The following is a 14806-nucleotide window of genomic DNA, read 5'->3' as shown; positions in this document are numbered from 1 at the left end:
TGTAGCTTTGACTGATGTTGTCAGTAATGGATCCTGAATATTTCATCCACGGAAACAAACTATGCTCATATTGTTCACCACAAAATTGGCAGCAGACACATAAGAGAACTCAGTCTTTAATGAGGACACATTTTATTAATGATTCCACTGGCAAGTACAGTTAAGCAACCTCAGAGAGCTACACTTTAGACAAGGCTAGTGAATGGTCCCAATTATAGTACAAAATATATAAAACATGTATTGTTTCAATTCTTACGGTCCTACACTAAAACATTGACTAGTCAAATAGCATCAAGGCCCCATGACGATTTCTGTTATCAATCAGGTCCTTACTTATGCATGACATTACGAGTCAATATAAACAGTCCACCGTTTTGTTTTGCATAATCTCCTCACAGAAGATTAATCCTAAAACCTTTGTCTCAAAGGACAGATGCTGAAGCTTTCTTCCCTGTCCTGGTTCAATGCTATGTCAAGTACATGGCTCTGGGTTTCCTAAGAAAGATCTTAGCACTAAAAATCCATGCTGCCTGCCTGTATGTGCTACAGACAGTTTGCCTAATCTGGATGGTAGTAGCACACACAAACAGTTTAGACCTAAGCAAATAAAATGTATACTTGTGCAGACCTAACGTTACACTCGGTGCTAAGACGCTTTTTGGAAACCCAGTTCAAGTCAGGTTAATAGTTACTTTTTAAAACAATAAAATGACAGTTGGGAACTGTTGGGAAAAAATAAAAATGTACAATGTGCACAATTTCAACAGTAGGAGTGAATACAGAGTTTGAACTTTAGAGTTGTGATGATACAGATTTCAGCCAGAAGGGTGTGATGGCACAGCCATAATGTCTCCACAAAGTATTTATCAAACAGTAGCTGGTACAGGATCACGCACCATCTAAGCATCTGTGTTTCGCATTTATCATGTCAAACTTTTCAACGCCGTCTGAAGGCGCGAGATATTCTCCACGCGTTGGGCTCCTCGTAACGGTTGTACAGAGGCTCAAGGCGCTGTTGTTTCTTCTGCTTGCTGAGGCGTGTGGGGTCAGACACTTTGAAAAAGGCTGGTGAAAACTCCACCAGCCAGCGAGGGTCGATGGTGGTCACCTCCCGCATGTACTCCTTGGTGGTCAGCACCAGCTCATGGTACACAACCCTGTGGACAAGAGAGGTAGAAAGTTAAAGGGTTGTTCTGAAGATTTGAATTGTAGTTGCCTACTTTTCCTTCGCCAGACTTATTTTATCTTTCACTTTCCCCAAAATGGCTTGTTAGCATTGTTAATGTTCCACGTCGAAACCAGAGCACAGCTAGCTGCAAGTTTGCACACATCAGCTCTCACAAAAAAAATAAATAAATAAAATCACTACCACGACTATCAAATCACCAAATGATTATCAACTATTTCAAAAGGACATTTATTCCATGTTTGACTGCTAGAAGGTTGGTATTGAGGTGCTGCCGTACCACTCAGGCTGGCGGTTGAACAGGGCGCTGGAGGGGTGGATGTACACCACTTGCTGGTCTATAAGGGTCCGGTAGCCCTCCTGCGGGTCCTTTTTGGCTGCATTCCTGAAGAAGCCACTGCAGATGGCTTTCTGGACGCGCACCGTGGCTTTGCCACAAGACACCACATCCAGTTTATGTCTGAAGAGAAGAGAGGATGTTAGATGTATATGAGAAACTAACAGATTTTTATGTAATTTCACACATTATTGCTAACATTTAATCTACCTCACCTAACCTGCCATCTTTACATTATGAGAACCACAACAGAAATTAGTCTATTACTTTACTGCATTATCCTTAATGATGTTGTTTATGCTTGATGTGAAAGTTTTTTTTAATTTATATTCCTAATTGGGAGTGAGTTGAATCCACCCTGGTCCATCCAATCACAATCAGACCAGATGAGAATAGGTTTAGATGCCAAGTACAATAAACGTCAAGGACTTTGTCTTGGTGGCATTGGTTCATATTGACAGCTCACATAGTAACAGTGCATACTGACACATGGTACAAGAACAACAGGACCTCACATACAGTGCAGGACGTAAGAGACAGTAAGCTATACAGTTCACTCTACAAATACACATGCTTTGGAATTCAACAGCTCTTATTTGATGGCTGCTGTACCTGTCCATGATACCCAGCATCTGCTTGCGGATGTCCTGGGCTCTGCGCAGGGAGCGGGCCTGGATGAAGTTCTCATAACACCAGGGGTTGGAGAACTTGTTGTTCTTCCAGGAGTTGTAGACAGCCAGCAAGGTCAGGTGATCTCCCTCAGGCTGGTGGAACTTTGCCTTCTTCTGGTCGGCCAAGGCCTGCTTGTCCTTTATCACAGAATGAATGAATGAACCAATTATTTAAACAATTCATGTATGACTGGATAAAACAATAACGACTGGATCATCCATATATAAGCTTCAACAAGTATGTTTTTTCCCTTTCAAAGTGGATATAGAGCAATTTGGAAAGGAACTCTTTAACTAATCATTTCTTAGTTTCCATGGACCCTGTCAGGCACAGCAATACATTAAACCAACAAAACTAAAATACTCCCAACACTCATAATTCCTCTGACAGAACCCACAGAATGCATTTTTGTTCTGGTTCTTTAATTAGAGCACACCATGTTCTTGGAGAGCTGCCTAGAAAACCCTATATAATTAAATGTAACCATAATGTTTTGGGGTAGGCATACCTTAGGCCTGTAGAAGACATTCTGTACAGACAGCATGGAAACGATGGTAAGCATCTCCTCACTGCAGCCCAGATGGACGGACATGATCAACATCTTACACAGCATCGGCTCCAGAGGGAACTCAGCCATCTAGGAGACAGAGATGAAGAGAAGGGAGGAGAAAAAGTAAGGGAAGGGAGAGTTAAGGGCAGAAGAGAGAAAACAAAGCAAAAAAACAATTTAGTATCCAAGGATGTGATTTGTCCATGACTGCAGTATATTTAGACATACATTCATTTAGATTCCGCACAGAGTAGTTGACCATGACAAACTGGACTTATTGACATCCTTATTTAATGATATTTGACAGTTCTGTTGCAGTGATTTGACTAATTGAACACGTGTTCCTCCATTCCTTACCCTTCTTCCCAGCCGTGTGAGTAAGCCTTCATCGTCCAGAGCTCCCAGAGTGTAGAGCTGCTCCATGGCTGTGATCAGAGTCTCCATGGGGGGAGCGTCCATGAAGTCAAACGACAGCAGGTCATTGATGCCCATTGCCTGGGGAAGGGAACACAAACCTAACGTGAGTAGATGCTTTGCATTAAGATCTAAATGTCAAGCCTGTGAGCACACAAATGTAAATTGTATTGTTCACAGCATTAAGCTCTAAATTTTTCCTTTTTTCTGAACTTGTGAACCACATTGCATTGTGAATCTGTGTACAAAAACTGTAGAATAAACTCCATTTGATTAATTGATCACTTTTAAAAGCCAAGTAGAGCCAGCAGTTTCCACATTGGTGCTGACTCTTTATAGCAACAAGGGATTGTTGCATCACATCCTGTGTAACAGCAAATTCTAAGTTCATACCAGTAGCGAGCCCAACATATTGGGTGCAGAGTGACTGTTTACCTTGAGAGACAGCACAGTGCTGGCCAAGTTGGTTCTCTGGATCTCAGGCACATTGGTTGTCAGCATCTCATCTCTGTAGGCTCTCTCAGTGTAGAGCCTGTAACATTTCCCCGGTCCTGTTCTGCCAGCTCGACCTGCCCTCTGCTTGGCTTGGGCCTAATAAAGGAAGGGTAAAGCAAATGTTATTAGAGTATACCTTCTCAAACATTTAGTGTCGGGGACCAGCAAAACTGTATTTTTGTTGTTGCTGTTTTTGTTTCAGTAAGCTACAGGACTGCCAACTTAAAACTTGAAGATTGCTTATGTGCTAAATAAAATATCAGGAACTTGTACGTTGTTTCTTTTAGTTTGTTATATTCTTTTTTATTTATAGTTGAAGCCTTTCATTAAAGAAATATGTGTAATACCAAGTACATCATAAACATACCTGTGAGATGGGAGTCACTACCAGTTGGTCAATGCCAGTCTTAGAGTTGTACACTTTTTGCTTGACAAAGCCTGGGTCCACCACATAATAGATTCCATCGATGGTCAGAGATGTCTCTGCAATGTTAGTTGCAATGACCACCTAAGGAAAAAATGAAAGGTCATTCAATGATTGCTTTCATGTCAAACAGTGCTGTATATATACAAAATTAGAAATGTTTTGTGTCTACATTAAACACAGCCTGGACATATTTTTTTTAAAAAGGTAATATATGTACCTTTCTGCTGCCTGGGGGTGCAGGGTCAAAGATCCTTGTTTGCATTTCGCTAGGCAGGGCAGAATAGACCGGCAGGATGATCAGTTCAGGAACATCAGGCCCCAGTGATTTCATCCGCTCATACAGGATCTCACAGGCAGTGTCGATCTCCTCCTGACCCGTCAGAAACACCAGGATGTCACCTGGACAGAGACAAAGGACAAGCAGAGAAGCACAGTTTTGAGATTTGATATTCAAAAGTTTAGTAGTCTTGGTTTGCTTTCAGTTCACAGAGAGAGAACAAACTTGAAACAGGAAAGACCCTAAAGGTGGGTTGGTGATTTTTTTTTTTAGCAAGTACTCCAGTATGCTTGCGCCTCTCCCTTTTGAAGGATTTGGATCATACCTGGAGGCTCAGTGAGGTGGATCTGCATGACAGTGATGAGGCTGGCATCCAGATAGTCTGTCTCAGGTTCTTTGGTGTAGAGAACCTCCACTGGGTAAGTTCTTCCTGGGATGGTGAAGATGGGTGCTTCGTAGAAATACTGAGAGAACTTCACAGCGTCCAGTGTAGCTGAGGTTACAATCAACTTCATGTCTGTACGTTTCTGTACCGTCTGAGAAAGAGAAACAAAAAGACTCAGTCTCTCTTAAGGAAATTTACAGTGATGGAACTTAATCACAGCTTTTTCTAAATTTTTGGATTGTTGACTTGTTGAAGATGCAAGCGGTGACACTGAGGTTCAGATTCAAGAAATCTTCCTTACCTTCTTGAGCAGGCCAAAGAGAACGTCAGTGTGGATTGTTCTCTCGTGGGCTTCGTCCAACATGATGATGGCATACTGGCCCAGTTCAGAGTCGATCAGGCACTCCCTTAGCAGCATACCGTCTGTCATGTACTTGATCACTGTCTCGGGGCTGGTGCAGTCCTCAAAACGAATGGTGTAACCCACCTGGAGAAAAAACAGAAATAAAATGTATCAGCCCTCTAGAGATTACACACAAAAGCTGTACTGGAGGACAGTTGCCTGAGATGTCTGGAAAACTTAAAAACTAGGTTGTTTTGATTCAGGGCGTGATCAGGAACACACACCAAAAAAATGTAAAACACATTAGTGAACTGGCATGCAAAGATTGCAGAGAAGAGGTCACTCACCTCCTGGCCCAGACAGCAACCGTACTCTTCAGAAACTCTCTTGGCCACTGACATGGCGGCCACACGACGGGGCTGAGTACAGCCGATCTTCCCCCGGGTGGTGTAGCCCGCCTCTGCCAGGTACTGGGTGATCTGCGTCGTCTTCCCAGAACCCGTCTCTCCAATTACAATCAGGATCTGGTTGTCATGGACGGCCTATGACGGATTAACAAGGAACAGCAAGTTAGAAACTATTTTATTGATCGACATTTGGGTCCTTCAACCATTCTCAAGACATCACACCCACACGGTGACAGTGTGTGTGTGTGTGACTACAAATATATATATATACACACACACACACACACACACACTGGTTAATAAGAGCATAATTGTTTCACCGTCAACACCTGTGCAAGGGCTTCAGGTTCCAGTTAGTGACATTGTGGCCCAACAGCGCTTATAATTTTATGCCCTAACCGCCCTGTCTTTTTTTATGTGAAAGCCATTTGCAATCTAAACTTTCCTTTGAATTTTTAAGTACTTTAAAATAAATACTTTGAGTTTTAGCTGGTTATTTTTCTTCAGACACATCACTTTGTAGGGATTGTTAGCATATAATTTATCAACAGCAGAGAATGGCACATTAATCAAAATTTAAGACAGAGGCTGAAATTAACGGGTACTGAATTTTTTGTATGGTTATTTCCAGCTGGCAGATGTTTTCATGGCTACACATCAATTAGGTTAAATGTACTTTGGCATCAACAGCTGTTGCTTAAAGGATAGTAACATCATGAATAGAAACCAACCACAATTAACTGCAAACGTCCACGTAATGCCCCCAACTAAATCTGTGAAAGTATCCCTTTCAGTTTGATTTCTAAACTGACCTGAATGAGCTGCTCTTTGAGCTTATAGATGGGCAGGCTCTCTCTCTGCTCCAGGATGGAGAGCTGGGTCTTCTTTCCATAGGAAGCCTTGTTTCCCCCGAAAGCATGCTTCTTCCACTCTGGGATGTCGTTGGGCATCATGCCAATGCCTCTCATGTTGGCTGCAATCTGCCTTCCATCAGCTATTAAAAATGGAGCGGAATAATAATATAATGAGGAAAACCGGTATGCATTTGTTAACTCTCCCCCCAAAACCTCATCGGATCAATGGTTGAGTCACAGCCAGTTCTGCAGGGTTCCGGCAGGATAGTGCCACCCTTGCAAACCGTCTAGACCACCTCAGGCCATGGAGGGCATATGGCCACACAGCGCCATGGCAAGACCAATCCATCCGGCCTGCTAGGGGGCTGCAGGAAACCAGATAACCATCTCCAGTACTGGCAAGCCTTAGGGCTGCTGTCTGCCACCATGAAGGAAGTATCATGTCTGATTCAGACTGGGCTGCGGTTTGGACGAAGCAGGGCTAACACACAGACTGGGTTCCAAAAAGATTTGTAACACTCCAAACTAAACGGATCAATGGCAGAGATAAAACTCAAAAAATACATAAAATCTAGAGACAGTGGCTGAAATAATCCATACATGAGAATGTATGCCAAATTCCAGCTGGCTGATGTTTCCGTGGCTACACATTAGATCAATTGTACTTAAGCATCAACAGCTGTTCATTAAAAATGAATAATGTACACATCTAATGTATTTTCTGACCGTCTGGCAGCGGGTCGACCCAGTGCTTGTTGAGCCCCATGGGGATGGAGTCCATCTCTGCCTCACGCGCCGCCTGCTTCAACTCTCGCCTCTCCTTAGCCAGAGCGCTCTGCATCATGGCTGCTTGGGACAGGGAGCCATCGGGATTCTGATGGACAGCAGAGGGAGGACATACTATATAGGGGTGTGCCATTTTGAGAGTTTACTTTAATAATCTATAGCCAGCCTATAACATGCTGTGTAGGTTTAAATGTATATGTGTAATAAGTCAGGTCGTAGGTCAACTAGATAAACAAATTCTGCATGTCAGGGCAAGAAGGATCAATTCTATTCCAATATTGATTCTATTCAAATTTTCCAGCAGCCATTTTTCCCAAATTCCCCAAATACTTGGCACACCCCTACAAAATTAAGTCTAAATTACACATCTTTTCATTTAGGTTTACATAGTTTCTCCTATACATAGCATATACAGCAATATATAGCAATAAAAAGAAAATACATATAGAACGCCCTCACTTACACACACAGTTTGCATACCACACAGTTAAGATATACTGTACCTTAACAATCTTGACAGGGCTCATGTCCATGCTTTGTTTGGTGTGTCCCCTCAGGAATGGAGGCTCTTCTTCAACCAGCTCAATCTCCAAGTCCTCATCTGTATGACACGGAGCAAGATCAATTAGCAGGCAGTCCAATCTCAGCCATTTGGTCATACCATCTCAGAAATCTTTTTGTTTATTTGTAGTTGCTGTCATCATTAATGCTATGTAAATTGGTTCATTTGCACATTCATGATGGACACATTGTTCTATTTTGAAGTGTGTACGAATGAGAATTCAAAAAACTCTGACCCAGAGCATCCAAAATATGGGAAAACTGTAAGCAGAAACAGGATAATATGGTGCTTAGTTCACTGTGCAAAGCTTAAGTGTCACACCACAGCATTAACTGCCAGGGTTAGAAATGCACTAACACCTAAAAAGAAAAAATCTCACAGCCATGCAACTTGATGCAAGTATTATCCAAGCTAGGTTAGCTAGCTCTCTAGCTTGTCATTATGTAACAGGGTAATACTGGCTATTGCCATTTGACCAGACAAACTGCAATTCATTAGTACAATAAGTACAATTCATTTTTTACCCTCTTCATCATCGACTTTAGGAAGGATTCCTGTCTCATCATCAAAGTCCGGGAATTCTTCTTTGGACAGGACATTGGCAGCAATCATCTGAGGGTAGATAAGATACATGGGGAAATTTGCATCTGATAAATTAAGCCTACATAAGCAGAAAATGTTAGGGCAATCTCCCCCTGCATGGAGGATGCTTGCTGACATGGGGGCTTGAACCCAGATCTTTCCAGCTGAACAGTGGTCTCCCTAGTCACTCTGCCACCCTCCTGCACCTTTGAATGTGTGCAGAAATTCATACAAGCCTACCTGTTTGATCTCCCACTTCTCTGGATCCGATATCTTGGTGAGCCTCTTGCGCTCCAGGGTGTCGTCCTGCTCCAGCTCAGGAGCGTGACCCAGGTTGAGGTTGGTCGGCCGGTCGGGGTTCCTCATGGAGGTCTCCTCCCCTCCGTCTGGGCCCATGTTCCTTCTCCTGTTGGGGTTCAAGTCCTCCCCTGTCTCCTGGTCCACGTCCTGACAGGGAGAAAGAGGAGGAAATTAGGCCAAATGCGCGCCGACACTTCAAGGGGTAGCAGTCTACCCCGAGAGGACGTCCTGTGATGATACAGTGAGTAGTACTTTCAAATATCACAAGTGTCTGGCATAGGAGGTAAAGTGGGGCTTATGACTTGCTTACTTGCTAATGACTTACTGACTCAAAGCATTAACTGCATTGATATGAAGGGAATTTCAGATTAAAATGAGAACACACACACACACAAGACTCCTTAATTAAGCATCAATGCCACCACAGTCTCAATTTTCTGTGAAATCTGTGAAAATCTCCCCCCCCCCCCCCCCAAAATGTCTGTTTTCTTACCTTCATACTGAGGCTGGTCTTGGAGCCAGTGAAAGATAACACCTTGATCTTGACTCTCTGGCCCTTGCTGACAACATCAGCCACATTGGCAACACGACCCTCTCTACGCAGCTCTGAAATGTGGACCAAGCCCTCCCATCGTTTCCTACAAATGGGAAAATACAACATGATTGAGTTTCCTGGTAGAATTAAGAGTCAGGGCAAAAGAACAGTATCTACCTGGGTTACATTTCTGCTCCATTTATGCACATATTACTCATATTAACAACATTACGGGTAGGGGTATGCAACCCAAGAATGCAAGCCTGGGTTAACAACTCAAATGGAAGCTTTTGATTGGGAAAATAAACTATTCATTGCTGCATCTGAGCTGATCTACATAAGGTACTTGGCACCCGTAGCAATTCTGAAAAATTGGTATTGGTGCACCTCTAGATAATTCTCTTTTCTAGGTTATGGCCAAGTTGTGTTTACAGCACTTTGGTAGCTTTATACTGACCGTAGTCCCTCCAGCTGTACAAAGCATCCAAACTGCATGATGCTGGTGACTTTGCCATTGTAGATGTCTCCCACAGAAGGCTCCTCTGGTGGAGGCCGGTCCACATGTTTGTCCTTCCAGCGGTCAGAGTCTCTGTCTTTATCTTGGTCTTTGTCTCTCTCCCTCTCTCTCTCTCTGTCTCTGCGGGGGCTAGGGGAACGCTCACTCCAGCGGGACGATCGGTCTCTTCTTTTGCCGCGCTCTCTGTCTCTGTCTTTGTCTCTGTGCCGGTCACGGTCTCTGGAGCGAGACCTGGACCTGGAGCGAGATCGAGAACGGTGCCGTCTCTTCCTGTCCCGATCCCGATCCCTCTCTTTGTCTCGGTCTCTATCTCTGTCTCTTTCTTTGCTTCTGCTACGACTTCGGCTGTGTCGCCTCTTCTTTTCTGACCTGGGAGATAAGTGAAAAAGTACATAAGATTACATAAAGCATATCAGCATCAAGCAAAACAAAACAAAACCCATGCTGGGATTATAGTTGAAAGTTATAATCCCACTACATCAGACCTACAGCTGTCACCTACAACAGTTTATGATAATATATGGTCAATACAGTATATATATTCAGTACACAAAACAGCACATTTCTGAACATCATATAGCATTTTGTTGGTTTGTTAAGCAACAAAATAATATAAAAAATATATTATGGGAGGTGAATGAGTGAATGAGTTCCTCAAGGCAAAGAAAATTTAAGATGACTTCTCAGTTCTCTTACCTGCTCTTGCTGCTCTTTGAGTCGACCCCACTGACACTGGGCATAAACATCTCCAACTCTTTCATGGCATCAGCTGCTACTTTCACATCATCCTCATCTAGTAGCTTCTAAGGGAGTTAGCCAGACAAAAAGACATTAGAGGCACAGTAACAATCAGCTGTCAATGCTTTACATCTTTGCTTAGTTAGAGAGCTTTATCATTTGATTACTTTTGAGATTCACAGATGTTGATCTGACAATTTACTGTACAAATGCAATGTTTCTCCTAGAGGCTTCTCTTGCGCCGCTGCTATGAGATCATGTGTTTTGCAAACATAGGCTAGGTGGAGGCCACATTAGTTCACAGGAGTTTGTTTGAAACCTAAATGACTACCAACCCACATTCCTCCAATAATTCCTCTACCCAAGAATCAGCAGAACATTGTTCTTTTGAAAGCCATTGCTCTTATCAGGATATGAAACTGAATAACAGCTGGGTTTGTGCTGCCTGGGCGTGAATGTCAACTTCTGCTGGCTCTTTTTTTTTTTTTTTGCCCATTTCAAAAGACATCAAACAATGGAATTATTGTGATGCATCCAGCCAAATATAGCACTAAATCTGGGATAATCTGACAGATGAGATGCTGAAACCGCAGTGCTGTTCATAGCCTACATAAGCTTGTGCACACTGCAACTGTGGTGGGTTACTGAGTTCTCACCAATATCAATTTCTTAAAGACCTAGCAAACAGTTTGGTGGATACAGATGTTTCAGGGCTGTTGTTGGAATCTCTTGCTATATTGTTTGTTCCTCTCATCTGATTCTTATCTCAGCTACATGTTGGATGTCCCACTTTGACTGAACTTATATGGTCTGCCCTAACAGCAGGAAATCAACTGGCGCATGACATAAGCTGAGGTAAAGTTACAAAGAAGCTCGCCCGAAACAGCCTGCTTGACAGGGAGAGATTATCAACGAATGAGAGAGGTACCTCTGCTCTCTAATCATCTGGCTATATTATTGTCACTGATCTAAGGGACTCATTTATTCTTTATATCCTATTTCATTGGCTTCATAGGAAGTGATCTGTGTATTTATTAACTTATTTACTTAGGGTGTCAGTACAAGAAAAACACTGATAACACTTTTGTAGTTAGTTCTTTAAGTTTTGAATCTTAGTCATTGTCTAAGTACACTGGTGCATTATTGGTGGAACAAATGGCAATACAATAGATTTGTTAATGAGCAAAACTGGAGTCGCTTACCTTCGGTGTTGGATCATTTGGCCTACACAGTGCAGGGAACAACTCCTTCAATTTCTCCTTTTCCGTCTTTGGCTTGACCACAGGCTCAGAGCCTATTAAAAGAAGATGGCGGGTTAATATATTGAACAGATAAATTTGATCATTCCCAAGGGGAAACTGTTGTGTGGAAAACAACAACGCATCGCATACACAGGGAGGACACAGGAGCACCAATGACACAGTACAAGTACAGGTAACACACAAGTATACATGACACATCAATGGTGAATGCTTTGCCACTCCAGGGTGAAGTTTCTCTTGAGCGCTTATCAGAGTTCAGCCTAAACAGCCCCGATCTCAACTTTCATCTTTAAGGAAATAGCTAAATAGACCCGCAATTAGCAGAGAAACTACACCTTGAGCATTTTATGCACATTCCTGTAGTGGCATACATCAGTTTGTTGACTGAAAAGTTGAAGCAAATGTCACTTTATTAATGCCGTCATCACATCTGAAAATTTGCTAACAAAAGCAGAGTGGAAACTTATTAAACTTTATTCCTAAGTTAATGCTCTGGCAGTTCAAAGGTCACATTATTAACTTACCTTTGCTTGTAGACGTCTTGGACGGGGGTCGCATAGTTTGAATGAGTCTGAGCAAATTGCTGATGAGAGAATCCTACAACAAACACAGCATAACAGACTTTAAAACAGATTCACATTAAAACAGACACTTAGCTAACTATCATCTTCAGCGATTGGACTGATATCAGTGACTGTTAGCTACAGACGTGTATCTTTGAGTGTTAAACTTACTGTGAATTCCGCTCCATTTTTGAGCAAAAGAGATTTGAATCCATCAAAGCTCGGTTGTTTTTCAGCGAGGTTGATGACAAATTCGGCTGTAAAGTAATGAAACAATATGAATCGAGGATTGGACATGTTTCTAAAGCAGTAACGTTATGCTACACCCATTAACGGTGGCCATAACCATTACAATATAACAAAGGCACGAAGTCACACGTTATAGCAACGTTTAGATATATTAACAGCAACGTTACTAAAAACGTAAAAGCGCAATTATAGTTTAAATTGCAGCAACCCAGAACTTGAATGCTCTGTTGGAATACTTGCCGCTGCCTGGCTAGCAGCAGCTAACGTTAGCCAGTTAGCTCAGTTGCTAATAAAGCGGCTGTTCTCAGCAACAAAGTACATACCCAGGTCTTTGTCACTTATTCCCAGATGGTTGTCAAGCTCTGTGCAGACCTTGGACACCAAAGATAAGTATTCAAGCTGCTGTAGCTCGTCAACTCCGAGGTCTGCCATTCTCCACGAGTCTTGTTTTTGTTCAGAAAACGTAGACAGCGGCAGACATATTGGATTTGAGCAACTTCCGCTTCCGTCTTTTACGGAAACACGTACAGGTGGTCAGTCTCGCCACGCGATGGCGCTAAAATCTTTGGCAAGACACAAGTAAAGAATTTAATGTAAAATGTCAATTAATTTGGGTTGTTTTTTGGAAATGTCAAGTTGTCATTTAGGTTATGGTAATAGACTTTAAAAATCTTTATGATTTGAAATAGATCCATTAAACCAAAAGCACCTCTTAGGGATTTTAGGGTAATATAGTGTGCAATAAAGATATGTATTTTGCTGCACATGAGGCTCCTGGCCCTTGTTTTATTTATTGTATGTCTTGTGTAAATATTTAATAGAACATCTTATTAAGAGATGACCGTGTTGAAAATCTTCCTAAGACATTAGGCGTAATAAAGATGTATGCAAATATATGCATAACTTATTTCATTTTATGTTTTATTTATTATATATCTGTACAGATTTAGCTTTGGCTCTGGGGATGCATAACAAAAGCTGAATTATGTCTCGCCTAGCCTGATGGCCTAAATAATTTGATACGGTGTAATGAAGAATTTATTAAAACTCATGGTTTTTAGATGTGAAATTTGGAGGGATGTTGTGCTGAAACTGCAACAGGCGTGTCATTCAGTCCATTTTGTTCAGCTGTGACCTCAGTGAACTTTATCAAATTATTAGCATGAGTCACGAGAAACCTACCCAAAGTGTTGAGTAACAACAAGATGATAGACACCTTCAATATTATACAGTTCACACACAAGGCCTTTTCATATGAATTTGGACAGGCTTAAGGCTTCTACTGTGCCTTTGACAGCACATAGTAATGAATCACTCCATGCAGTCCTGAACCACTGGCTTAGGCCAACACTATGTTTTTCTCCCTCTTTTTTCCTTGGCCAACACACAAAGTGTCACTGCAAGCAGTCATGATTCATGGTCTCATATTCCCTCACTAATGTGCTTCTGACTCTCAGATCATCGAGACTCTGAAGTGTATTACTGAGGGAGTCGTGTAGGCCAATGAATCAAGGCCGCATGCAGTGCCACTGTGCGTACTGTCAGTGTTACTGTAACATACAGTGCAGTGCAATGTGTCTTTTCCAATATGTTTGTGAGTAGACGCTGGTATGTCAGACACAGGAGACATCCTTCCTCCCTGCGTCCTGGGATAACCCTCCATACTGCTCTCAGCACATCCTCACCCACTTGACCCAGTCACATGACCCCCCTCCACACACACACACACACACATACATACACACACACACACACACACACACACCACCCCCCATCCACACGTACACACATAAACACATACACACTTCCTCCTGTCATGTGTTTCCCTGCTTCTCTCTCCAGGCGTCCTGTTTAGTTGCACTGGATCCCCCCGCTGAGGCAGCCCAGCTCTAAGATCCTTTATTACAGTTAATTCCCATTACCCATCTGTAAACACACACACACACTAGATACTAGACAGACTAGTGCTAAATCACTGCAGTCAAGGAATCTTTCCTGATTTCTTGCACATTTCTCATATTTACATACTCTCTGATGTTTTACAATTCTTTAAAACATAGTAATCTATAACTTTATGTCTGTATGTATCTTGTTATTATGTACATATACTACATATACTGTAATCATCAGTCACTGTTTCAGAATCTCTTTTTGTGCTGATCTTAATGGAACAAATGCCTCTAAAATAGATCTGTGAAAGACCAAATACTGTATACACACTAGACTAGTACTGAATCACTGCAATCTATGTTTTTTTGCACAGCATTTCTCACTTTCCCAACTGTTTTTCATCTTTTACAATTCCTTAAAAAGATACGGTTTGTATGTCTTCATATGTTGATATAGCCAATCTCACTTAATGTAT

At 42.1% G+C, this 14806-nt stretch overlaps 1 protein-coding gene across 1 annotated transcript; it reads right to left on the bottom strand.

Annotated features, from left to right (window-relative positions):
• Positions 1-109: 109 nt before the first annotated feature.
• Positions 110-12907, bottom strand: LOC139933176 (ATP-dependent RNA helicase DHX8). The gene is made up of 24 exons (XM_078290647.1): positions 12765-12907; positions 12364-12449; positions 12154-12226; positions 11570-11661; positions 10326-10432; positions 9570-9998; positions 9071-9215; positions 8518-8724; positions 8220-8307; positions 7637-7734; positions 7074-7221; positions 6306-6487; positions 5434-5628; positions 5045-5230; positions 4684-4894; positions 4299-4480; positions 4022-4162; positions 3595-3750; positions 3103-3240; positions 2704-2832; positions 2136-2332; positions 1467-1646; positions 581-1157; positions 110-534 (listed from the first exon to the last, which is right to left on the bottom strand). Exons 1-23 carry the CDS (start codon positions 12871-12873, stop codon positions 938-940), a joined length of 3699 nt encoding a protein of 1232 aa, XP_078146773.1. The 5' UTR covers positions 12874-12907; the 3' UTR covers positions 110-534; positions 581-937.
• Between the last annotated feature and the right edge of the window lie 1899 nt (positions 12908-14806).

The sequence above is a fragment of the Centroberyx gerrardi genome, chromosome 20, assembly GCF_048128805.1.
Source record: "Centroberyx gerrardi isolate f3 chromosome 20, fCenGer3.hap1.cur.20231027, whole genome shotgun sequence".
Classification (NCBI taxonomy): domain Eukaryota; kingdom Metazoa; phylum Chordata; class Actinopteri; order Beryciformes; family Berycidae; genus Centroberyx; species Centroberyx gerrardi.
The sequence above is the reverse complement of the archived record's forward strand: the minus strand, read 5'-3'. Positions and strand labels throughout refer to the sequence as shown.